The sequence below is a fragment of the Solanum dulcamara genome, chromosome 2 (genome assembly GCF_947179165.1).
Source record: "Solanum dulcamara chromosome 2, daSolDulc1.2, whole genome shotgun sequence".
NCBI lineage: Eukaryota > Viridiplantae > Streptophyta > Magnoliopsida > Solanales > Solanaceae > Solanum > Solanum dulcamara.
In genome coordinates this window covers 61,042,245-61,068,166 of record NC_077238.1, presented here as the reverse complement: position 1 = coordinate 61,068,166, position 25,922 = coordinate 61,042,245, and the positions used below count along the sequence as shown (strand labels likewise).

The following is a 25,922-nucleotide window of genomic DNA, read 5'->3' as shown; positions in this document are numbered from 1 at the left end:
TTCTCTTTTCTTTACATATACACATGAAAGCAAAATGGAGTCTTAATTAAGAACTCTCGCAAAAATAGAGTCTTATAGACTTGACACCGTCATGTATTTTGTATTCTTACATATTTATAATGTATTCAATAATACAATGTAAAAAATAATGAGATAGTTCTATTTTAATTGATAAAAAGAGAATAAGAAGAAAAAAATTACTTTTCACTTTCATATTAGTTAAAAGGATTTTTTTTAAGAAAAGATTTCTTTAAAAATAATATTTTATTAAAAAACGTATTTATAAAAAAATATTTAGTAGGAAAAAATAATAATAAAAATATTTTTAAATCCAAATAGTAATGACAGGTATTTTAAAAATATTGATGAAATAAATAAAATATATTTTTATTTAACTTCACATAACCTAAAGACATTTTAAATTATTTTCGATTAACTAAAGAAACGTGACTGTGTAACAGTAATGTCCATTCTGATTGTTAATAAAGACGTGTCTTTTAATATATCGATGAGACCGTCACGACCAGATGACCCCAAAGTACAAGTGCATTATTATAAATATAAATATAAATATATAAAATGAGTAAAATATAATCTGTGTTCAAATGCTATCTAGTAGTATTCATATATTCCCTTCATTGTGATTATGACTCACTTGGGCCATTCCCTGTTCTTCTAGATAAGTCCCTTTGTTTGCCTTTTCATAAGGAAAAAAAAATGTTCTTTTTGGCTTGAAAATTGTTGAAACATTACTCTTATGCTTTTTACCCTTTTCTTGGGTTGTTCCCTCTTCCACTTCCCTCTCTCCTTTTCAATAAAAATTCAATCTTTTTCTATTTGTCATTCTGTTCTTGGAGGTGGAATTTCAAGTTACCCTATTCAGTTCTTCTACTTTTGAGCTGTAGACAAGAATCTTTTTTCATTGCTGTCTTAGATTTTTGAGCTGCAGACAAGAATCAACTTCTTGGTAGCTTACAGCTCACTTTAGTTGTAGAACAAACTCTACTATACTTCATACCCCTTCGAAAAGGAAATTAAAGAAGTGAGCTTTCTTGAAAAAAAATGGGGTTGTTTCCATTTTCAAAATCATTTGGGGTGTTATTTCTTGTAGCTTTGTTATTGTTTTCTCCCACAGTGAGTGGGATAGGTGCCAACTGGGGTACTCAGTCAACACATCGTTTGCCTCCTGAAATAGTTGTAAGAATGCTAATAGATAATGGGATCCAAAAGGTTAAACTTTTTGATGCTGATTATGACACACTTAAAGCTTTGGGAAAATCTGGTCTTGAAGTTATGGTTGGTATTCCTAATGACATGCTTTCAACTCTGGGTAGCTTGAAAGCTGCTGAGAAATGGGTTTCTAAAAATGTTTCTGTTCACATCTCTGAAAATAGTGTCAAAATCAGGTGAACATCCCTTTACTGTAATGTTTTTTTTCTTTTTAAGTTTCATTTGAATGCTCTAATTCCATTTTCTTTTGCCTTGATTTGCTGTTCACTGTTGAGATGTGGTTTTGGTTCAACCACTGTCAAATCATGGAAAGTTTTGATTTTCAATATTATTTCATTAATCAATCATCAAGATTCACCATTTTAGTTGCTATGTTTTCTTCTTCTTTGTGTTTGGATTTGCTGCATTCGAGCGAGGGTCTTTATGAAACAGCCTCTATAGGCAGTGCTAAGGTCTTAGTACACTTTACCTCTCCCCAGACCCCACTTTTCGGATCATGTTGTTGTTGTAATCAATCATCAAGGTGGTGCCAAAAGCATTTAAAAAGTGAGTGGTTGATTCAACCACAGATGGTAGTCAAGTTAATGAAGTTACTAATATGAAACAAGATTCTTATATTACATCTAATACCATCTCACTGGTATTGGAAAATGTCCTGTTCATGTTAAGTCAAATTTTCCTTGAAACACACTTCTCTGTATTGCCTTGTTCTCCTTGCAGTCTATTTCCATATAGTGATTGATACAATCAATCACCAACCTGGGCATCACCGTGTAAAGCTGAAAAATGAAACTAAACGATTCCAAAGTTGTGTTGTGAATTTTCTCTATGGCATTTTCACTTTTCGCTTTTCAGTTCGTGACTCTGATAACATTGTTGACTACTTGAATGGTATGAGGTTCTCAAGATATGATGCGCCCAGTTAAGCATGCTTTCCCGCAGGGTGTCAAATTAGTTTATTCTTTCTAGTATAAGCTGTTGAATTGGGCATTATATAAGTTTCTTAGCAGTTTGAAATATCACGTATACACCAGCAATATCGCGTATACACCAGCCTCAGCAAAATGTCATCCTGAAACTTCAGGAACCAAATAAGCTTATGCAGGAATATGAGAAGGATTACATGTGAAGAAAAGCCATCATTGTGCTCTGGCAACAGTTAAGTATCTTCATTTAAAAAGGTTTGATCACTCTTGGCTAGATATAGTCTAGAAAGTTACTTTTTTGAGATAAGGGAGGTGACAAGCTTAAAATCCTAACTGGTAGTAAGTGGGTTCCTCTCTGCATGGAAGTGTGTATTTTAAAACCATCTTCCTAGAAAAAGTTTCTGCAGACGAGTTAGCTTGGCTAGATTATTAGTTGGGTCAAGTTTCAGCTTTTTGCCAAGGAACACTGAAGTGCAGGAATATGAGAAGGATTACATGTGAAGAAAAGCCATCATTGTGCTCTGGCAACAGTTAAGTATCTTCATTTAAAAAGGTTTGATCACTCTTGGCTAGATATAGTCTAGAAAGTTACTTTTTTGAGATAAGGGAGGTGACAAGCTTAAAATCCTAACTGGTAGTAAGTGGGTTCCTCTCTGCATGGAAGTGTGTATTTTAAAACCATCTTCCTAGAAAAAGTTTCTGCAGACGAGTTAGCTTGGCTAGATTATTAGTTGGGTCAAGTTTCAGCTTTTTGCCAAGGAACACTGAAGTGCAGGAATTAAGAGTGACACAAACAAGTACTAAGTCTTGGAGACTACAGGAGATGGTGGATTAAGACTTGTAAGTAAGTGGAGACGAACCCAATAAATTTATTGGGCAAGCTGTTGGTAAACTAGAGTGCCTATGTATGTTTATATATGAACATTATGGACATGAGTAATGACCAGTCAACTAGCAGCCATTGAACACGCGAGCAAAATAAGTTTCTATACAGTCACCTCCAAGGCTTATCAAGTAGCAAAGGTTGAGATACTTATGACTTCATAAGGTTGTGGTTGGTATTAATGGGTTGCCTAGACGAATTTCTCCGTCATAATAAAAGTTGCTGTACAATCAGTCTAGTTAGCCCTGTGAGCCATGAATGCATTTCAAAGAATCTTGTAGTAGAAGTCTTGTCACAACAAATAGGAGGCAGTATACATAGACGGCCCCTGAACTTGCTAATATTGTCGTTTAGACACTTAATCTAGGGGCCCGGCGGCCCCGGCCTATTGTATAACTTATATTATCGAAATATACCTATTGAAAACACCTTGGTGATATGCTCTTTAGTTTGTTTAGACTTGTCAGATATGCGTTCTATATGCACATTTAGACGACATAACAACAAGTTGGGAACCTAGATTAAGTATCTAAATATAAGAATTGTCAAGTTTAGGAGCCATCTATGTATTCAGACCAAATAGAAACAAGATCTCTGGCCAACTTCATGGGTTATTCAAGGATTTCTGAGTTCATGCTGACAACATATAGGAGTCTGAATTCGGTGCACATATATTAAATAATCAAGGTTGAAGTTGATGGATTTAGTATTGGAAGGGACCAAAATGCTTTATATTTTTTTTTATCCCAAAAACTATGGATCCCTTTGGGGATTTTGTTACTTGTGCCAAACATTGTTTTTCATCATCCATGGCTTGTGATCCTGAAATTAAAGGAGCCTCTGTAGTTCATTTTAGGGGATCAAGTAAATTAGCATAGCTGGTACACGAAACAGAGAAATGAATGCAGAAAAAGAAGAAGAATAAAAGTCTAGTTTTCGTCATAACAATTCAAGTTATGATTCCTAATACTTTTGGGTTAATATACATTGATTTTTATAAAATCTAGTTCTCAAAACATGAGATTTGAAATAGAAATTCAAGGGTTTGCCGTAAAACCCCAAATTTGGAATTTGAGGATTTGAACCACTTTAAGTAGCCCACTGAGTTGAGATTAGAACACTATAGGTAACTTGGGACTATGGAATTTTTAACCAACTTTGACTGAGGGTTGACTTTGACTTTGACTTTGAATGAGACCAATTTTAGAATATGAGTTAGATAGGTGTATTTTTGACGCCATTAAACAGTATTGTGTAGATAGGAGACACTTGATTGAGATTGAGCATGGTAGCGGAACGTAGTAGGTACTGCTTAGCTCGGAGTTGAGGTAAGTAGAGACCTTAACTCCTGATTTATTGTTTTCCATAAACTAGCATCTCAACTTATTTTGAATGTGCATAAATGATTTTAAATGTGTTTTAACTGTCAGGGTATAGGTGGAGGCGAATGTGTGATGGCGGTAAGATGCTTTTGGAAAACCAATTGAGATTTACTACTGGTTTTATGCTGATCTTTGATTTGATACGGAACTGTATTAGTTTGTTTCCGATACCAAATATGTTTTGCCACATGATGCATGCACATTTACATATAATTAACTGAAATGTGTGCGGTACATTATATGTTTAGTGTTATATGAGGTAATTATATGAATTTTTCATTATAATATTGTGATATATTGTAGACAAATTACCTAAATTGGCACCTAAACTTGCACCAGATTTTAAAGCTGCCCCCCTTCTTTTGTTTTACTGTTTTAACACCTCTGCTAGTTGAAATCTATGTTGCTTGGACTCTTCAAAAATGTCAACGGGTGCGTGTTGGATCCCCCAAAAGTAGTGCTTTTTTGGAGAATCCGACACGATGCAACAACATTTTTGGAGAGTCCGAGCAACATAGGTTGGAATAGGAATCAATGAACTCTAACCCTTGAGTATAGTGCATCGTTCTCAATTGCTCTTATATATATGAGATATTAGATAGAATTTTGCCATGTCATTGTCCTCGCTTCTCTTCTCCTTTCTCTTCTACAACTCCATCTCTGCTAAAGCTCACTATTTTCTTAAATTGACACAACATTTAGGCACCATTCATCTCAAGGGACCATTTGCCTTGCTCTAATTTGAAACTTTTGATAATAGTGAGAAGCTTCTGTAACATCTATACATACACATACGCATAGATACATTTACTGCAGGAAGGGTTTTTGAGTTTTATATTTGATCCATTTTATACTAGTTCTTCTTATTGCTCTCGCTATTGATCTAGAGAAAAACCAACCCTAATGTTGGAAGAAAATCTGAAATCTTCAAGGTCAGCAATGGTGGAAGGAAAAGATGGCTTGGTATTTTAAAAATGGGTATTTTACTATTAGGAGGGTGTTTTCACCAAATCTAAGCTGTATAGTGGAGGCTGAAGTCACAAAGCAAGGTGGATCTTTGGTTGGTGCTTCCATGACTGTTGGTCTGACCTACATGACAGCAAGATTGGGCCGGACAAGCTGGCAACTAGTCTTGTTGAGAAGAAGAAAAACCACGACGAAACTTACTGAACTTTAGAAGAGGGGTCTCTAATATTCAGCCCATTATTCGTTTTCGGTGACCCCTTCATTTTTTCTGGAAGAGAGTTGGGTGGCATGGTGATTTACAAAGAGAGGAGGGAGATGAGGTGCATTGGTGTCTATGGATGGTCAGATTACAGCACATAGGGTGCCCAACCCACCTGCTTGTACCCTAATATGAAGCATGATCCAGTTTTACATATACGTGGTGATATGCTGATTGATTGTGTATGATGCATCATGTCAGTGTTATATGACAAGGTTATATGCACTTGCATTGTCTCATGCATTCATGTTTCAGAAAGGCTTGTATTAGATATGGGGGATGGGTCGATGAAACTCACAAATCTACTTAAATGTGTAGATACTATTACTAACACCACGGCAAATCCTTGAATTGTAATATTCCTGTTGACTTTGTTGATTGAGCCGTTGACTATTATCTGTGGAGGCTATCATTAGTCATTTAGTTGAATTTTTCTTGTTTTGGTTTGTGTCCACTATTCTTATGCTCAGTTACAATTTAGATGTTGCTGACACACTGTGGGATATGTGACTTGTATACTTGATATTTGATCATTTTGTGTCTTTAGTTTGTGATTGATGACTCTGTGAATATTACATGTCTTGAGATAATTGATTGGGTGATTATAAGAATTAGTGGAATGCTCCTGTTACAGAGGAGTGTAAGAATTTTGTTTTCAACATGAGTATGCTTGTTAGGCGAGCCAAGTTTCATTGGGATTGTTAAAGTGGTTCAAATTTTCAAATTTCTACTTTTTGATTTTAGGGCTAAATCCATGAATTTTGAAGTCAAGTCTCATGTTTTGAAGACTAAACCTTGGAAAAAATAATGAATATTAATCCCAAATAGTGTTGGAATGATACCTTTAATTTATATGACCAAAACTTAACTTTTTCTTCTCTTCTTTCCCGTTCTTTATCTGCATTCCTTTCAAACATGCCCCTCCCTGCCAAAAAAAAGGAAGAAAGGGGGGGGGGGGGATATATTAGTGACCATATCATCTAAAAGTTTAAATTGTGAGAGCGCACTTTTATTTACTTAATTATGCTTCAACAAGACAAAACTAGAAAACAACTGCCGAACAAAAAAGCTAAGTTCAATATACGGGGTAAATAACCGTCATTGCTGAATAATCTACATCCATCTTTATATTTCTATTGTTATATTGAACAATTGGTTCCACTTCATTTACAACTCACTAAAGAAGCTACACATTCTTCATTTATTTAACATCATGAGCAAACGTTATTTACATATTCAAAGTGGAGAGAATGCTTTAGATTTGTGAAGGTCGTCGTGTCGCAAATCTTTGTCTGTAATGAAGAATGAAATGGCAGTCAACCATTGCTTGTGGGTTCAAATGTGATGGGGAAAGTGACAAAACTGATCTGCTTGTTGTAGAGGTAACTTGACTCACCGAGAAAATTGAGGCTTTTAGTGCTCCTCAGGAGTTAACCCTCTTACACAGTTTTCTCCCACTCTGCATCCGATGTTGCCTCTAAGGTTCTAATCATTTTCAACGTTACCAATTTCAAAAAAAAGGTTCTAATCATTTTCAATTTACGCAATCTTATAAAATACTCTGATGTTCAAGTCCATGATTAAATGGCAGCGTATGACTTTAGAAGTTGATCTGCACGAAATCTAAGAAAGGGTCCGCACATCACTTCATGATGTGGCATCCTCAATGTGCGAGTAACAGAGATCAGTAATTCCTTGTCGTTTGCTTTCTTTTTGATGATTCTCAATTCCTCAGGCAAATATTAGTTGGTACTTGGGTGGTCAAAACAAGTCTAAGATACCACTTATAGAAATCTAGAATTTGACTAAAGTTTAGTGAATGGTTGGACACTGACAAAGTTTCTATTTTTCCTTTTCTTATTGTATAATTTGCTGTTGCCAATTCCGCAACTGTGGAGCGAAACAACTTTCCCTATCAAATTTTCTAGTGGTAGTTGAAAGAAATTGTTTTTTCTGCTCTAATATGACCTAGTGATCTGTCCGATCTATGATGTGATTCATCTTTTGTCGTTTTTGCAACACAAGTCAAGGTGGCTGCAATGTCATTTTTTTACATTTTTTTGTCAGGGCCTGTATTGCACATCATCCGTGAAAACATCAGATATGCAGCTACAACTATTCTTGTCAATTTGAGTGTTCCTTGCATTCATGTTTTGTGTTTTTACTTCATCTTTTCATGTCCAAAGAGTTGTACTTTATTCAAATCAACTGACTAGGCTCCTCTGGTTTCTGAAAAAATTCTTCCTCATGCGGGTGAGCTATTTGTGACCATAATCACATTGAACTGGTTGTAGCCGAAATTATTGTTTTCTAGCTTCATTTTCTTTTTCTGCCTTTCTGTTTTATACTATTCTTCTGTATGTTGTCTGTTACCAGGAGCTTGATATAGAATAAGCTTCATCGACCGAGTAATGTTAGAATTGTTTCATTTTGTAAGCTAGACCTGAATGTTTACGCACATTGTTTTTGACTTTGTTGTAGGTATGTTGCAGTTGGAAATGAACCTTACTTGACAACTTACAATGGCACTTACCTTCGAACAACTCTTCCTGCTATGCAAAATATCCAAACTGCACTCATAAAAGCTGGCCTCGGTGATAAAGTAAAGGTTACTTGTCCTCTCAATGCAGATGTTTATGAGAGCGCCAGCACCTTCCCATCAGGTGGTGATTTTCGAGCTGATATCCATGGCTATGTAAGCCAACTTGTCAAGTTCTTAAGCGACAATGGTTGTCCTTTTACTATCAATATCTATCCATTCATAAGTCTTTATATTGACCCCAACTTCCCGGTTGAATATGCATTCTTTGATGGAAATGCAACACCTCTAAATGATGGAGGGACAATCTACACCAACATGTTTGATGCAAATCACGACACTCTTGTGTGGGCTTTACAGAAAAATGGGTTTGGGAACGTCCCTATAATTATTGGAGAAATTGGTTGGCCCACTGATGGTGACCGCAATGCTAATGCACAACTTGCACAGCGATTCAACCAAGGATTCATGCAGCATATATCAGGAGGAAAAGGCACCCCTTTGAGGCCTGGGCCTGTTGATGCCTATCTGTTTAGTTTGATTGATGAGGATGCTAAGAGTATCCAACCTGGAAATTTTGAACGTCACTGGGGAATCCTTACGTATGATGGACTACCCAAATACACACTAAATCTTGGCACCACCAATTCAGGGTCCTTAGTTCCAGCCAGAAATGTGAAGTATTTGGAGAGGAAGTGGTGTGTGTTAAAGCCCAATGCTAAGGTTGATGACCCCCAGATTGCGCCTAGCATGAGCTTTGCTTGTGGACTTGCTGACTGCACGAGCCTTGGATATCAGACATCTTGCGGAGGTTTGGATGGACGAGGAAATATTTCATATGCATTCAACAGCTACTACCAGATAAACAATCAGCTTGATGATGCTTGCAAGTTCTCTGGCCTCGCGACTGTCACAAAGTCAGATCCATCAACTGGTACTTGTAGGTTTGGGCTAATGATACAACCATACTACGGAGGTGCTCAACGAAAACATGGCTATACTAGGACAGCGTTGGCTCTGATTCTGTTTCTGTGGACAATTCTGTAACAAATTCTCTTTTCTGGCTATTTAGTTTGCGTTACAAATTATTGTTGACCCTGCTATGTAGCATCACCAAATTAACATTTGTTTTTGCTGTTGACAGCAAACATTGATATTCAGTGGGAACTTTCGATGATGTGATTAATGTTTGCTTGTTTTGGAACTTGATGAGTTACATGCAGGGATGAATACATGATGATTTAGCAGGTACTGTGTGGGTAATTTTGACACGCTGCTAAGATATGATATATGAATTTATGTCAAGAGTTTTCTGCAATTTGAGACCTTGGTATTCCCAACTGCTTTTGTGTTTAAAGTTTTGGCTACTTTGTTCATTCTAGCATCTCCTTTGGTTGTGTATTTGGTGTGTGACCGGAAATAGTTTGAGAAATACAAGTCATTTTTTTGAAAAGTATATGATATATTTCTTGTAAAATTTTATTGGTGAGTGAAAAGTATTTATCGGGAAAACGTTTATTAAGGATTGATAAACAATGCTTTTGTGCTTATTGAGAAATGCCAGAAGGCTAGTCGGCAATTCAGTGGATAACTTGTGACGTGTGCCTAACCCCACACATGGATCTCAAGCTGTATTCTTTCTACTATAACAAAAGCCCTGTGGGCAAATGAGAATAGTGTTTTGATGTAATTTTGAGAGATTGATGATAATATCCAACAAGTTACGAGTTGAGATAATTGTGAGAGGAAATTAACTTTCTTCCTCTTTGGTAGGAAAGTATTTTCTCACAACCAAAATGACTTTATTTTCTGAGGAACATAGCAAACACATGCCAAGCTGCATTACTAATAGCATGCTCTGATTTCTATCTTCTTATCTGTATTCAACTCTCAAGACTTGTGTACATAATAAATCTTTCATGGGGTTTATCAACAAACTCCTGGGATTGTGATTATCATCCTTTCTTAGCCTCTATATAAGCTACCAAATTCATGCCAAATGATACTGCTGCAGAGTACGCACATTGGTTTTGAATTTTATTCCTTGACTAACTACATTTCAATTACTTAAAATCTGACCTTTTGCTTACAGATATTCACAATTTTTTTTTAAAAAAATTATTAACCATTCTACCAATTAATTATCCATGTGTTATGTTAAGTTTGTACTGTTGTTCTATATAATTGAGAGTTATATATTGGGATAGTCTAACTGTAACATATTTCAGGTAAAACGACAGATAAAACAAATTTGAATTAAGTGATGGTTAGATCATAGATGTATTGAGTTATATATTGGAACAATTTCAAATATATACAACAAACTAATTAGGTCACAATAAATATAGCCATATTTTATTTACATAAAAAATAGCCAAAATCATAGAAAATATACAGTGACTATACACTGACTATATAATATAAATTACTTATACATGAATTATACATTCAATTTACATTATAATACACTCAAAAACTGAATATAGTTTGACTATTGTAATGACCTTGAGGGTGATTTTCAAAAATTTGTACAAAACACACGTGAACAGTAAACGCGTGAACAGTAACACACGTGAACAGTAACTTTTTGGGCAGAAAATGCCCCTTTCTTCCCATTTCAATATTTTCATCAATTGTTTGAGTTCTTAAACTCCTTGAGGTGATTTGAGAAGAGATTTTTGAGGCAAAGTGTTGGGTAAGTGATTTTTGACCTAAAACCTTTCCTTTTCATTAAGTTTTTGATGATTTTAACCCCTAAAGTTTAGTTTCAAACCCCAAAAATCTTTGTTTCTTCCCTAATTCGAATTTAAGAAACATGGTGATTTCTGACTCGTTTTGAGCTCTATTTTTATGGGTTTTTCAACCATGAGTTCCTTATTACAAGTAGAATGTGATTGTCCAATAAATTTCCAGATTTGACCTTTTTCAGAAATAATTAATTTTTAGACCATTTTACCCTCTGTTCCGAAACCTATCAATATGGATTTCATTGAACTCCTCGTGATGTGTATGTTTTATTGTTGATAGTGGGTTGTCAGTCCGTGCATTGAATTCGAGAGTTGCTTGTTCAGTGGAGGTGTTCGAGTGCAGTTTCGGCAATTGAGGTAGGTTTGGCTATCCTTCTTTGAGATTGAGATGGGGCAATTAGTCATTCATATGTTATAGACTTTGGGATGAGGTCGTAGTATGAGTTGAGAATGTTATATATATATTGTGATGTCCGTGTGGGAGCTTATTTATTAATATATTGCCATGTGGAGGTTTATTTGTATTACATAGCCCGTGTGGAGGCCTTATTTGTTATCTTATTTGCTTTGAGAGCATGTGATTCGTGATTTGCCTAAGAGAGAGACTTGAGTATATTATTTGAATTGTGATGCTCGCCTGAGAGGTTGAGTTGGGGGTTTTGAGAATGCTTGAGTATTGAAATATTGTTGAGAAAGGGATGAATATTTCTATTACTATTTATTGAGGGTGAATATCATGTGTAGGTTAAGTTTTGAGAACTTTGAACCTTCTACCACATGTGAGTTGAATATTACTTCCATGTCATATGTGTTTTGATGCATTCATCCTCATTCATCATAGAAGTTGAGAAATATGGAAATTCTTTTTGAGAAAGAAAATGAAACACCTTTAAACTTTTGTATCTTGAGTCCCTGTCCGAGGCAGTATTACGGTAGGATAGTGGATGCATTGTGATCCCTTGACCACGAGGAGGTGGCAAGGATGATGAGATATTGTGATTGAGGTATATGATCTGCGAGACCCCCATGGGTCCTTCTTGGTAGCACAGCTCAGCAGGTGTATACGACAGGCTGTGCAACAGTCTTGATTCCACCATACCACCACATTATTGCATCATCATATTGCATTGCATTGCATTGATATCTATGCTTCTTGAATTATCTGATTAATTATGATTATGAGCTGTTATTACGGGTCTACTTTACTCGCGCCACTATATACATAAATTGGCGGCACCGATGCCGAAGTGGGACTTTTCTGTATATAGGTAAAAGCGTTCCTTAGTTTGTTTTATAGGTTTGATTAATTCCTTATACTCAGTCAGCTAAAACCTATTGAGTACATATGAATTGTACTCACCCCTACTTCTGTATCCCTTTTTGATGCAGATACTAGTCGGGGTACCTCATGTGGCAGTTGATATTCTAGCAAATTGTGTATTCTCAGATTAGTGGTGAGGTCCCAGAATTCGGATCGTCACTAGTCTATCCATATTTTTCAGTCTTTTGTATCATTCAGAGACGTATGTTGTATCTTCAGATTCGAACATTGTATTAGATGCTCTTTATACTTATGACACCAGGTTTTGGGATAATTTTCTATTTATTGTTTTTCTTTTTATTTAAATTGTGACATCACTTTCCCCTTTGAGAGTCTGGTATGAGTTTTATTTTTAGGGTTACACATCAGATTGGGTTTTGAGATGTGTGCCATCATGATCTCGATTTTTGGGTCGTGACAAATTGGTATCAAAGGACTAGGTTCACCGGTCTCATAAGTTAAAGAGAAGAGTGTCTAGTAGAGTCTTGTGAATCGGTACTTAGACGTCCGTACTTATCTTCAAGAGGCTACAAGATACTTAATAGGAGGATTTCCTTCTTTTTACTCCATTCATGCGATTTATTCATATCAAGTGTTGTATACCTCTAATCTATTCCTTCTATGCAGATAGTGAGGACTAGAGCCATAATTACTGAGGGTGAGGCTGCACCTGCTGCCTGAGCCCCAGTACGCGGGCGAGGTAGAGGATGCGGTGGAATCAGGGGATGAGGCCGAGCGAGGAGAGCGACACCTGCTCGTGGATGAGCTAGAGAGCCATCACCTGAGCCCATGTACGAGCATGAGGATGACTTGGAGCAGAAAACTGAGTAGAGGCCATCCCAGCCTCCTGTGGTTCCCGATAGTGCTCTGATGCTTCAAAAGCTACTGGTTCAATTATTGGCTAGACTGGATGGTGCTCCTACCTCTGGTATTCTTCCAAGTAGCGTATGTTCTCGTATCATAGTTGGTGCTACACCGCTAGTTCAGGGCTTAGTGTAGGATTTCATACTCATGGTTCTTCTTTAGTGCCTTCTATTGCACCTCTGAGATTTGCAGCTCTGCCAGTTTCTGCGAGTGCTGCCATCTCGATAGCTGAGAAGGTTTGTTCGATTGGCACCTCCAAGGTTTGATGGTACAGCCGGAGAGAAAGCCTATGACTTTTTGACTGAGTGCCAAGACAGGTTATTCAACCTAGACATCTTAGAGGCACATGGAGTAGCTTACACTTCATATCAATTTGCGGGAGTAGCCAAGGAGTGGTGGAGGTCGGTTCTTGCCCATGGACCTATTGGTTCTCCTATTATGAGTTGGGAACAGTTTATTGAGATGTTTCTTGAGAGATTTATGCCTTATAGCCTCCGTGATCAGCGTAGGGATGAGTTTGATAGACTGGAGTAGGGCTCCCTATTTGTATCTGAGTACGAGACTCATTTTCATAAGTTATATCGTTATGCTATGTCGAGTATTCCCACTGAGTTTGAGCGGATTCGCAAGCTAGTGAAGGGATTCACCGATTATCTCCAAGAGGCTACAACCTCTCTTGTACTGTCTGGAGGTACGTTTTAGAGTATTATTGATCATGCTAGGATGATATAGAGTATCCGACTTACTAGACAAGGCGGGGCTAAGAGGTTCCGTCAGTAGGGTCAGTTCAACGGTCATTCCTCCAAGGGCAGAGAATATTCGGGTTCAGGAACCCATGGTTATCAGGGCAGATCGGTCCAGGCAGCTATTCAGGGTTTTTCGGGCTCCAAAGGCCATTTTGACACTTTTGGTTATCCCCCACGGGGTTCAGTTCCTCGAGGTTGTTATGTGTGTGATGAATTGGGGCATAAGGCCCAAGATTGCCCCAAACGTGCTCCTTTTACTGGGCGGCCTGGGGTACTAGTTGTTCATTCTACAGATGCTCCAGCTATTCGGGGTTCTTTGTAGAATACTAGAGGTGGCACCCGTGGTGCTAAGGGTGGAGCACGAGGTGGTGCTCATGGTGGTTCGCAGGCTAAAGGTGACCGTCAGTTATGCTATGCTATACTGGGTAGATATGAGGCAGAAGCCTCTGATGCAATTATTACAGGTATTGTTCCAGTTTGCCGTCGTTCTGCTTCAGTATTATTTGACCCAGAGTCTACCTATTCTTATGTGTCGACTTATTTCGATGTGGGTATTGATTATGTGAGTGAGTCCCTTATTATTCCTATTACTATTTCTACCCAGTAGGTGAATCTTTAGTGGTGGATCGGGTATACAAGGGATGTTTGGTGATATTTTTGGGTAGAGAGACCTGTGCAGACTTGATTGTATTAGACATGCTTGATTTTGATGTGATACTAGCTATGGACTGGTTATGTCCTTATCATGCTATATTAGATTGTTATGCAAAGACCGTGACCTTAGCTTATCCCGGTTTACCTAGTGTGGTATGGAAGGGTGATCCGAGTTTGTATCTTAAGGGGGTGATATCTTATATTCGTGCTCGTCGCTTGATGGATAAGGGTTGTTTTTCTTATTTGGCTCATGTACATGATCTCACTACAGAGTCATCTCCTATAGAGACTATGAGGGTGGTGAGAGAGTTTATGGTTGTATTTCCTACAGACTTGCCGGGACTTCCTCCTGACCGTGATATCGATTTTGTGATTGATTTGGAGCCTGACACTAAACCCATCTCTATTTCTCCTTATTAGATGGCTCCGGTAGAATTTAAAGAGTTGAAAGAACAATTGGAAGATTTATTGAAGAAAGGGTTTATTAGACCTAGTGTATCACCGTGGGGTGCACCGGTTTTATTTGTGAAGAAGAAAGATGGTACTATGAGGATGTGCATTAACTATCGACAGTTAAACAAAGTCACTATGAAGAACAAGTATCCTCTCCCTCGCATTGATGATTTATTTGACCAGCTTCAGGGTGCATCGGTGTTCTCAAAGATTGATTTGAGGTCGGGTTACCATCAGTTGAGAGTTCGGGAATCTGATATCTCGAAGGCTGCATTCAGGACTCGTTATGGGCATTATGAGTTTATGGTTATGTCCTTCGGGTTGACTAATGCCCCGACTGCTTTTATAGAGTTGATGAACCAAGTATTTTGACCTTATTTGAACTCGTTTGTGATCGTGTTTATTGATGACATCTTGGTTTATTCCAAGAATGAGGCGGATCATGTTAGGCACCTGAGGACAGTCCTTCAGAGATTGAGAGAGGAGAAGTTGTATGTAAAATTCTCCAAATGTGAGTTTTGGCTTGAGTCCGTGACATTCTTGGGTCATATAGTGACCAAGGATGGTATTATGGTTGATCCAGCCAAAGTTACAGCAGTTCGTGATTGGGTTAGGCCTACTTTGGTTACAGAGATTCAGAGTTTTATTGGGTTGGCAAGCTACTATCGTCGGTTTGTTCAAGGATTCTCTTCTATTGCAGCCCCATTGACTAGGCTAACTCAAAAGACCATGACATTTCAATGGACTGATGAGTATGAGGCGAGCTTTCAAAAGCTCAAGGAATTATTGACTTCAGCACCTATTCTAGCCTTACCCGAGGAGGGCGTGGCATTTATTATGTTTTGTGATGCTTCGGGAGTCGGCTTGGGTAGTGTATTGATGCAAAAAGTTAGAGTTATAGCTTATGCTTCTCGACAGTTGAAGGTACATGAGAAGAACTATCCTACCCATAACTTAGAATTAGCAGAGGTGGTGTTTGTTCTGAAGTTGTGGAGGCATCATCTCTGTGGAGTGCATTGTGAGGTCTATACTGACCACCGTAGCCTTAAGTATATCTTTTCTCAGCCGAAACTGAACATGCGGTAGCATAGGTGGTTAGAGTTATTGAAAGACTATGATATCACCATACTTTATCATCCAGGCAAAGCTAATATGGTAGCGAATGCCCTGAGTCGCAAAGTAGTTAGCATGGGTAGTTTGGCCTTCCTTAAGGCTGTTGAGAGGCCTTTGGCGTTGGAGGTTTAGTCATTGGCTAGACAGTTGGTCCGACTTGATATTTCTACACATCATGGTATTTTGGCCTTTGTGGAGGCTAGGTTTACTTTGATGGACCAGATTCGTACACACCAGTTTGAAGATGACAAGTTGAGGGCTATTAGAGACAAAGTGTTGAGTGGTGAAGCAAAAACAGCCTCTCTTGATCCAAAAGGAGTTTTGAGGATTAATGGTTGCATTTGTGTGCCCAAGGTAAGTGAATGGGTACGTATGATATTTGAGGAGACTCATTGTTCCAAATATTCGATTCACCCGAGAGTGGTAAAGATGTTTCATGACTTGAAATAACACTATTGGTGGTGTGGCATGAAAAGAGACATTATTGATTTTGTGGCTAAGTGTCTAAATTGCCAACAAGTGAAGTATGAGTATCAGAAACCGGGTGGTCCTATGCAAATGATGCCCATTCCTAGTGGAAATGGGAGCGTATCACTATGGACTTCGTGTCTAGATTACCCTGGCATTGGGTAAGTATGACTCTGTCTGGGTGATTGTGGATCGATTGACCAAATCAGCCCATTTCCTTCCGGTGAAGACTAGCTACAATGCGGATCAGTTAACTAGGATCTATCTTGGTGAGATTGTTAGGCTGCATGGGGTGCCTATCTCTATTGTGTTGGATAGGGGTTCAGTGTTCACCTCTAATTTTTGGAAGGCATTATAGCGTGGTTTGGGTACGCGGCTAGAGATGAGTTCAGCATTTCATCCCCAAACTGATGGTCAGTCCGAGCGGACTATTCAGGTGTTGGAGGATATGCTTAGGGCCTGTGTGATTGATTTTGTTGCCCAATGGGACCAACACTTGCCCTTAGCAGAGTTTGCCTATAATAACAGTTATCACTCCAGCATTCAGATGGTACCATTTGAGGCATTGTATGGTCGTAGGTGTCGATCACCCATTGGATGGTTTGATTCTGTTGCAGTTGATGCATTGGATACTGACTTACTTAGGGATTCTGTGGAGCGGGTACGTTTGATTCAGTGTCGACTATTGACATCTCAGAGTCGTCAGAAGAGTTATGCTGACAGGAGGGTTTATCCCTTAGATTTCATGGTGGGTAATTGTGTGTGGCTTAAAATATCACACATGAAGGGTGTGATGAGGTTCGGAAAGAAGGGCAAGCTTAGCCCAAGGTTTGTTGGCCTGTTTGAAATACTAAGGAGAGTAAGTGGAGTGGCATATGAGTTGGCCTTACCCCCTAAATTGTCAGCTGTCCATCCGGTGTTTCATGTTTCCATGCTTTGCAAGTACATACCGGATGAGTCTCATGTGAGATCTTATGATGCGGTAGAGTTGATTCTGGATTTAACTTATGAGGAGGAGCTGACAGTTATTCTAGATAGGCAGCTTCGTAGACTCAAAACCAAAGAGGTCGCTTCGGTTAAGGTGAAGTGGCAGCATCGGCCTGCTGAGGAGGCGACTTGGGAGTTAGAGTCTGATATGCAGGCTTGGTACCCTCAGCTTTTTGAGACCCCAGGTACTTTATTTTATCTTATGTTCGAGGACGAACATCCTTTTTAGTGGTGGATATTGTAATGACCTTGAGGGTGATTTTCAAAAATTTGTACAAAACACGCATGAACAGTAACACGCGTGAACAGTAACTTTTTGGGCAGAAAATGCCCCTTTCTTCCCATTTCAATATTTTCATCAATTATTTGAGTTCTTGAACTCCTTGAGGTGATTTGAGAAGAGATTTTTGAGGCAAAGTGTTGGGTAAGTGATTTTTGACCTAAAACCTTTCCTTTTCATTAAGTTTTTGATGATTTTAACCCCTAAAGTTTAGTTTCAAACCCCAAAAATCTTTGTTTCTTCCCTAATTCGAATTTAAGAAAAATGATGATTTCTAACTCGTTTTGAGCTCTATTTTTATGGGTTTTTCAACCATGAGTTCCTTATTACAAGTAGAATGTGATTGTCCAATAAATTTCCAGATTTGACCTTTTTCAGAAATAATTAATTTTTAGACCATTTTACCCCTGGTTCCAAAACCTATCAATATGGGTGTCTTTAGACTCCTTGTGATGTGTATGTTTTATTATTGATAGTGAGTTGTCAGTCCGTGCATTGAATTCGAGAGTTGCTTATTCGGTGGAGGTGTTCGAGTGCGGTTTCGATAATTAAGGTAGGTTTGGCTATCCTTCTTTGAGATTGAGATGGGCTAATTAGTCATTCATATGTTGTAGACTTTGGGATGAGGTCGTAGTATGAGTTGAGAATGTTATATATATATTGTGATGCCCGTGTGGGAGCTTATTTATTAATGTATTGCCATGTGGGGGTTTATTTGTATTACATAGCCCGTGTGGAGGCCTTATTTGTTATCTTATTTGCTTTGAGAGCATGTGATTCGTGATTTGCCTAAGAGAGAGGCTTGAGTATATTATTTGAATTGTGATGCTCGCCTGAGAGGTTGAGTTGGGGGTTTTGAGAATGCTTGAGTATTGAAATATTATTGAGAAAGAGATGAATATTTCTATTACTATTTATTGAGGGTGAATATCATGTGTAGGATATGTTTTGAGAACTTTGAACCTTCTACCACATGTGAGTTGAATATTACTTCCATGTCATATGTGTTTTGATGCATTCATCCTCATTCATCATAGAAGTTGAGAATATGGAAATTCTTTTTGAGAAAGAAAATGAAACACCTTTAAACTTTTGTATCTTGAGTCCCTGTCCGAGGCAGTATTACGGTAGGGTAGTGGATGCATTGTTTATCCCTTGACCACGAGGAGGTGGAAAGGATAAGATATTGTGATTGAGGTATATGATCTGCGAGACCCCCATGGGTCCTGCTTGGTAGCACAACTCAACAAGTGTATACTACAGGCTGTGCGACAGTCTTGATTCCACCATACCACCACACCATTGCATCATAATATTACATTGCATTGCATTGATATCTGTGCTGCTTGAATTATCTGATTAATTATGATTATGAGCTGTTATTACGGTCTACTTTACTCGCACCACTCTCTACATAAACTGGCGGCACCGATGCCGAAGTGGGACTTTTCTGTATACAGGTGGAAGCGTTCCTTAGTTTGTTTCATAGGTTTGATTAATTCCTTATACTCAGTCAGCTAAAACCTACTGAGTACATATGAATTGTACTCACCCCTACTTCTGTATCCCTTTTTAATGCAGATACTAGTCGGGGTACCTCACGTGACAGTTGATATTCTAGCAAATTGTGTATTCTCAGATTAGTGGTGAAGTCCCAGAATTCGGATCGTCACTAGTTTATCCTTATTTTTCAATCTTTTATGTCATTCAGAGACGTATGTTATATCTTCAGATTCGAACATTGTATTAGATGCTCTTTATACTTATGACACCAGGTTTTGGGATAATTTTCTGTTTATTATTTTTCTTTTTTATTTAAATTGTGGCATCACTTTCTCCTTTGAGAGTCTAGTATGAGTTTTATTTTTAGGGTTACACATCAGATTGGGTTTTGAGATGTGTCCCATGACCTTGATTTTGATTTGGGGGTCGAATAACGACCCGTTTTAGCTAAATTTCGACGTGCAAGCTTGTTTTAATATAGGTTAACCTAATATGAAAAAAAGTTTCAGATTCGAATTCGGAGGCTCGAGATGACTTTTTGACTTGTTTTTTTTGATGAAAACAAATATAGCAATATGGGTGTCATTAAATTCGTATTCTTATAAAAATTATGTATTTGAATAGATTTTTAATATTCAAAAGCATTATGAAAGGGAAAAATTCAATTTTCAAAGTGATTATTCGATTAGTTGAGGCAAGTGAACTTCTAAACCTCAGTTTAAGCATATAGATGCTAGTATTTCCTTGTTATGTGCATTGGGGAGTAACAAAAATTAGACTGGGTTATTGACTATATGATTGATCTTAAAAATGGAGATAAGGGGTATAAAATGGCAACCTAATGATGTGTATTGGTGTGATTGATGTGATGAGATTATTGACTTATTTGAACATATGAAATGACTATATTGATATGAAATATGAAAAATTATTGTTGATATATTATTCATATCATGTTATTATTTTGCATTATATGAACATGAATTGATTGCATTGGTTCTGATATACTGTGGTGAGATTGAAAATGATATGAAACAAAGGGGTCGGGTCACACGCTCTGTGGCAGGATATGTATATTGAGGGGATGGGCCACATGCTCCATGGCAGGGTACATGGACAGAAATATCCCCCATGGATTCCAGAATGCAATTCAGCAGATGTGTACCAATAGGACAAACATGCATTATTTCATTGCATTGTATCACATTTTTTTCTTTTTGATATTTGTGAATTCGTGTTTACAACTTATTTCTCTGTATATGCTGAACTTGACTTGATATGATTCACTTAATGAGACTACTGATGGGTATTCATTAATTGTATTATTATTATTATTGTGCAAAGTGTAGAGTTGAGATGGTTTTATGCAGGTTGTAGTTATGGAGGTTCAATTGGGATGACAGGAGTACTTGTGTCTACTGAGTTTTGCTTGGTTTTAGTTGTGCACTTGCTGAGTACCATATTGTTTGGTGCTTACCCCTTGTTTCTACACTTGTGTAGGTTGTGAGCCCGGACCTGCTTAATATCCTAGTGTTTCCTACCACATCCGATATTATCATTTCGAGTGTTGAGGTAGTTGTTACATCTATCTAGCTGACACCTCTTACTCTTTTATTATGTTTTAGTCCTATTCTAGAGACAAAGAAATTATGACCGTATTTCCTTTTGTACTTCGATAATGTATTAGTGGCTTGTACACGTGACAACCAGTCTTGGGGAATTTTGAGATTATTTATTTGTTTTGACTAAGTTAAACATTGCTTTATCTCAGTTACTTCCGCATTTACTTTCTGTTGGGTTTTAGGCTGCCTTATCTTGGTGGGTTGAGATGAGTACCATCACACCCAGATTCGGATCGTGACATGAACCCACCTAGTTTCACTCTATTTTCACTAAAGCATGATTTGAAAGTTATGGGCTCCAATTATATGTTTAAGAAAGTTAATGACTATGATTATGGGAGTCTTTTCAATAAAAGAATAAATGTTGGTGAGAGGCTTTCTCACTCAAGCTATGGATTTTTTGTGCGATAAGGACAATTCTTTCATACTCGAATCACTAAAGGTTTTAAGGAGCTATTCTATGATTATGTTTTCATAAAGAGTGTATGGGTAGTAGATACGACCCCTCCCACATGATGTTGACTTTATGTCTTATGATTTGTTTTTTCCATTGAGAGCTTACCTAGCACCGAGTGGACCTTGAGATATGTACTCTCTCCTATAGTTTAGGCAAGAGTCCTGTAGTAAGATCTCATTGTCCCATAACTACGTACCACTGTAGGATAAAGGATCACCCGTAGAAGAGGCTTGATCCCTTTGAGGGTCACCCGTAGTTGAGGCTTGATCCTTCATGTAGCTTAGTGGATCCACTTAGGCATGACATATTCTACCTTAGCAAGTAGTCTCCCCCTCTTTCGATGTATGGATAACATCGGGACTCTATGTTATACCTAGTACCGAGTGGAACTTGGGATAAGTACTCTCTCCTATAGTTTAGGTAAGAGTCCTGTAGTAAGATCTCATTGTCCCATAACTACGTGCCATTTTAGGATAAATGATCACCTGTAGAAGAGGCTTGATCTCTTTGAGGGTCACCCATAGTTGAAACTTGATCCTTCATGTAGCTTAGTGGATCCACTTAGGCATGACAAATTCTACCTTCAAAAACACCCAATCACTAACATAAAACTCTAAGGGTCGACGTCAATTATCTACATATGATTTCTATCGATTCTGGGTTCTAATAACCTTTCCCGAATAAGCTTCACCTTATCAACAACTTTTTGAATCATATCAAGTCCGATTAACTTAGCCTCACCAATATCAAACCAGCCAATAGGTGACCTGCACTTTCTATCATACAAAGCCTCATACGGTGCCATCTGGATGCTGGAATGATAGCTATTATTATAGGCAAACTCAATAAGTGGAAAATGATCATCCCAACTAGCTCTGAAGTTAATAATACAGGCCCGTAACATATCTTCTAGCGTCTGAATAGTATGTTCAGCCTGTCCATCAGTTTGAGGGTGAAATACTGTACTAAGATTTATTTGTGTTCCCAATCCCTTATGAAATGATCTCCAGAAGCTAGCTGTAAATTGAGCCCCTCTGTCTGAGATAATAGATATGGAAATCCCATAAAGTCTTACTATATCTTTGATATATAACCTTGCATAGTCCTCCGTTGAATATATAGTTCTAACTGGAAGAAAGTGGGTTAATTTTTTATTCTATCTACAATCACCCATATAGAATCATACTTTCGTGGAGTGCGAGGTAAACCTGTAATAAAATCCATATTAATTTCTTCCCACTTTCAAGTCAGGATTTCTATCTCTTGTAATAGTCCACCAGGCTTCTGATGCTCAATCTTAACCTGTTGGCAATTTGGGCACTAGGCTACAAATTCTACTATGTCCTTCTTCATGCCATTCCACCAGTATAAACATCTAAGGTCATGATACACCTTTGTCGACCCTGGATGAACAGAATATGGGGCATAGTGTGCCTCTCCCAAAACCTGTTGCCGTAGCTCTACAATCTTAGGTACACATAATCTGCCCCTATATCTTAGCACTCCGTTAGGTGTGATCTCGAATGGGGTATTTTCTTTTTGAAAGGTTGCATCCCAGTACTATTCCAGAATAGGGTCTTTATACTGGCATTGTTTCACCTCTTCCATGATAGAGGATTCAGTAACTCCTCGAATAGAAGCTCCACCATCACCAGAATCATCCAAATGGACTCTAAGGTTAGCTAACTGGCAAATCTCACGGACTATCTTTTCCCGTTTTGGTTGTATATCCGCCAGGCTATCCATGGATTTATGGCTAAGTGCATCTGCTACAATATTTGCTTTCCCTGGGAGGTATAGAATATTAACATCATAATCTTTCAGCAACCCTAGCCACCTTCTTTGCCGCAAATTCAGGTCCTTATGCTTAAAGATTTATTGGAGACTTTTGTGATCCGTATAGATATCAACATGTACACCATATAAATAATGCCTCTATAGTTTCAAAGCATGAATTACTACTGCTAATTCCAGATCACAAGTTGGATAATTTTTTTCGTGCTTCCTTAGCTGCCGGGAGGCATAAGTTATGACTCTACCATGTTACATCAATACACAACCTAGCCCAATACCAGAATCATCACAATAAATAACATAGCCATCTGGTCCTTCAGGAAGAGTTAGAACTGGGGCCGTAGTCAACTTGTCTTCCAGAAACTGAAAGCTTCGTTCACAAGCATCGGGTCATTGGAACTTGGCGGCCTTCTGTGTTAGCCTTGTTAAAGGCGTTGAAATTGAAGCAAACTTCTCAATGAATCTCCTGTAATATCCTGCTAGCCCAAGAAAACTATGCACCTCAGTAGGTATCGTAGGTCTAGGCCAAGTCTTTACGGCCTCAATTTTCTGTACATCTACTCGAATACCATCAGCTCCAATAATATGCCCTAAGAATGCTACTGAAGTCAACCAGAATTCATATTTAGAGAACTTAGCATACAACTTCTGGTGCTGGAGCACTCCAAGTACCATCCTCAAATGATCTGCATGCTCCCCTTCCGATGGTGAGTAGACCAGAATATCATCAATAAATGTAATCACGAACAGGTGTAGGAATGACTTGAACACTCGGTTCATAAGATCCATAAACACTACTGGGGCATTAGTCAGCCCAAAATACATCACCCAAAACTCATAATGCCCGTATCGGGTCCTAAAGGCAGTCTTTGGAATATCTATCTCCTTTACCCGTATCTTGTGATAGCCTGACTGCAAGTCTATTTTTGAAAAATACTTAGCATCCTGCAACTGGTCAAATAAATCATCAATCCTGGGGAGGGGATATCTATTCTTTATTGTTACCTTGTTCAACTGCCTATAATTAATAGACATTCGCAGTGACCCATCTTTCTTCCTCACAAAAAATACCGGTGCTCCCCAAGGTGATGTGCTGGGCCTAATGAAGCCTTTTTCTAATAAGTCTCACAGTTGCTCCTTCAACTCTTTCAGTTCTGTGCCATTCTATAGGGAGGAATAAATATAGGCCGGGTATCTGGCAATACATCTATAGTGAACTTTATCTCCCGCTCAAGAGAAAGACCTGGAAGTTCATCTGGGAATACATCTAGAAATTCATTAACTACCAGAACTAACTGAAGAGTCTGTACCTCTGCTTCCATGTTATGGACACGAACCAAATAATAAATATAACCCTTTCTAACCATCTTCCTTGCCTTGAGGTATGAAATAAACTTACCCCTCAGCGATGTTGTATTGCCCATCCATTCTATGATTAGTTCTCCTAGAAATTGAAATCAAACTACTTTTTTTCTACAATCAACATTAGCATAACAAGAAGCTAACCAATCCATGCCCATAATAACATCAAATTCTATCATAGCTAACTCTACCAAATCTTCCTTGGTGTGTCGACTATATATAATCACTGAACAATCTCTATATACTTGCTTGGCTATAATAGAATCTCCTACCAATGTAACTACCTCAAATGGTTCTATCAATTCAGATTTTATTTTGATTTTACTAGCAATAAAGGGAGATATATATGATAAGGTAGAGCCTGGATCTATCAATGCAAATATATCGGATGAGAAAATTGATAATTTACCTGTAACCACGTTTGGCGATGCCTCCTGGTCTTGTTTACTAGCCAAGGCATATATGCGGTTCGAAGGACTGCTAGAACTAGAAGATCCACCATGACCTCTACCAAAGCCTACTGATGTCTAGATACCCTACCCCACAGGGCGCATAGCTACAGAAGAAGATGAGCCAACAAGTGACCTAGTAGGTTAAGCTGCACCACTTAGATTACCCCTAAATGGACACTCCCTCATAATGTGGCCTTGAAGGCTGTAAGTAAAGTAAGCACCTATTGCAAAATGACATTCCCCAAAATATGGCCTACATAATAAAGACACCGAGGCAAAGATGGCCTCGACTGGCCGAACCCCTGTTCATCTGTGAACCTGAAACCCTAGAGCTCTGACCGGCTCTTAAATACCATATGATTTTGAATCTCCTACCTGTGAAATATGGGGGTGCACTCCGAGATGGCTGAGAAGGATATATACTATATTGCTGAGGCTGCCTACCTTGAAATTCCCCAGAATAATTAGGCGATCTAGCTTTTTTACGCTGGCCACTATCATGATCTCTATCGGGCTGGCGCCCTCTATGCCAATCCTCTACCCCTATGTATATGCCTGTAACCGAGAAATATCCATACCTAGCTAAGAATCCATTTTCATACAGCTATTAATCAAATAATGATCCATTCCCATAATATATCGATATACTCTATCAGCCATATTAGCTACATTAGCGGGCGCATGTCTCACCAATGAGTCAAACTCAAAGCTATAATCTCTGATGCTCCTTACATTCTGCCTCAAATGTAAAAATCTATCTACTCTATCTCATCTCATCTCCGAAGGTAGAAAGTGGCCAAGGAAGGCCTCTACAAACTCACCTCACACTATTGGAGGAGCACCCTCACCCCTATACAACTCCCAGGACTCATACCAATTAACATCTACATCACGCAGTTGATAGGAAGATAACT

The 25,922-nt window shown here is 38.2% G+C and overlaps 1 protein-coding gene across 1 annotated transcript; it reads left to right on the top strand.

The window, feature by feature from the left end:
* Window positions 1-664: 664 nt before the first annotated feature.
* On the top strand, window positions 665-9,436 carry LOC129880607 (glucan endo-1,3-beta-glucosidase 6). The gene is made up of 2 exons (XM_055954702.1): window positions 665-1,406; window positions 8,128-9,436. Exons 1-2 carry the CDS (start codon window positions 1,063-1,065, stop codon window positions 9,230-9,232), a joined length of 1,449 nt encoding a protein of 482 aa, XP_055810677.1. The 5' UTR covers window positions 665-1,062; the 3' UTR covers window positions 9,233-9,436.
* Window positions 9,437-25,922: the final 16,486 nt, after the last annotated feature.

Coding starts and splice junctions, on each gene's coding strand:
- LOC129880607 (XM_055954702.1), top strand. CDS start 1,063: ATGGGGTTGTTTCCATTTTCAAAATCATTTGGGGTGTTATTTCTTGTA. Junction 1,407..8,127: donor GAAAATAGTGTCAAAATCAG/GTGAACATCCCT, acceptor ACTTTGTTGTAG/GTATGTTGCAGTTGGAAATG.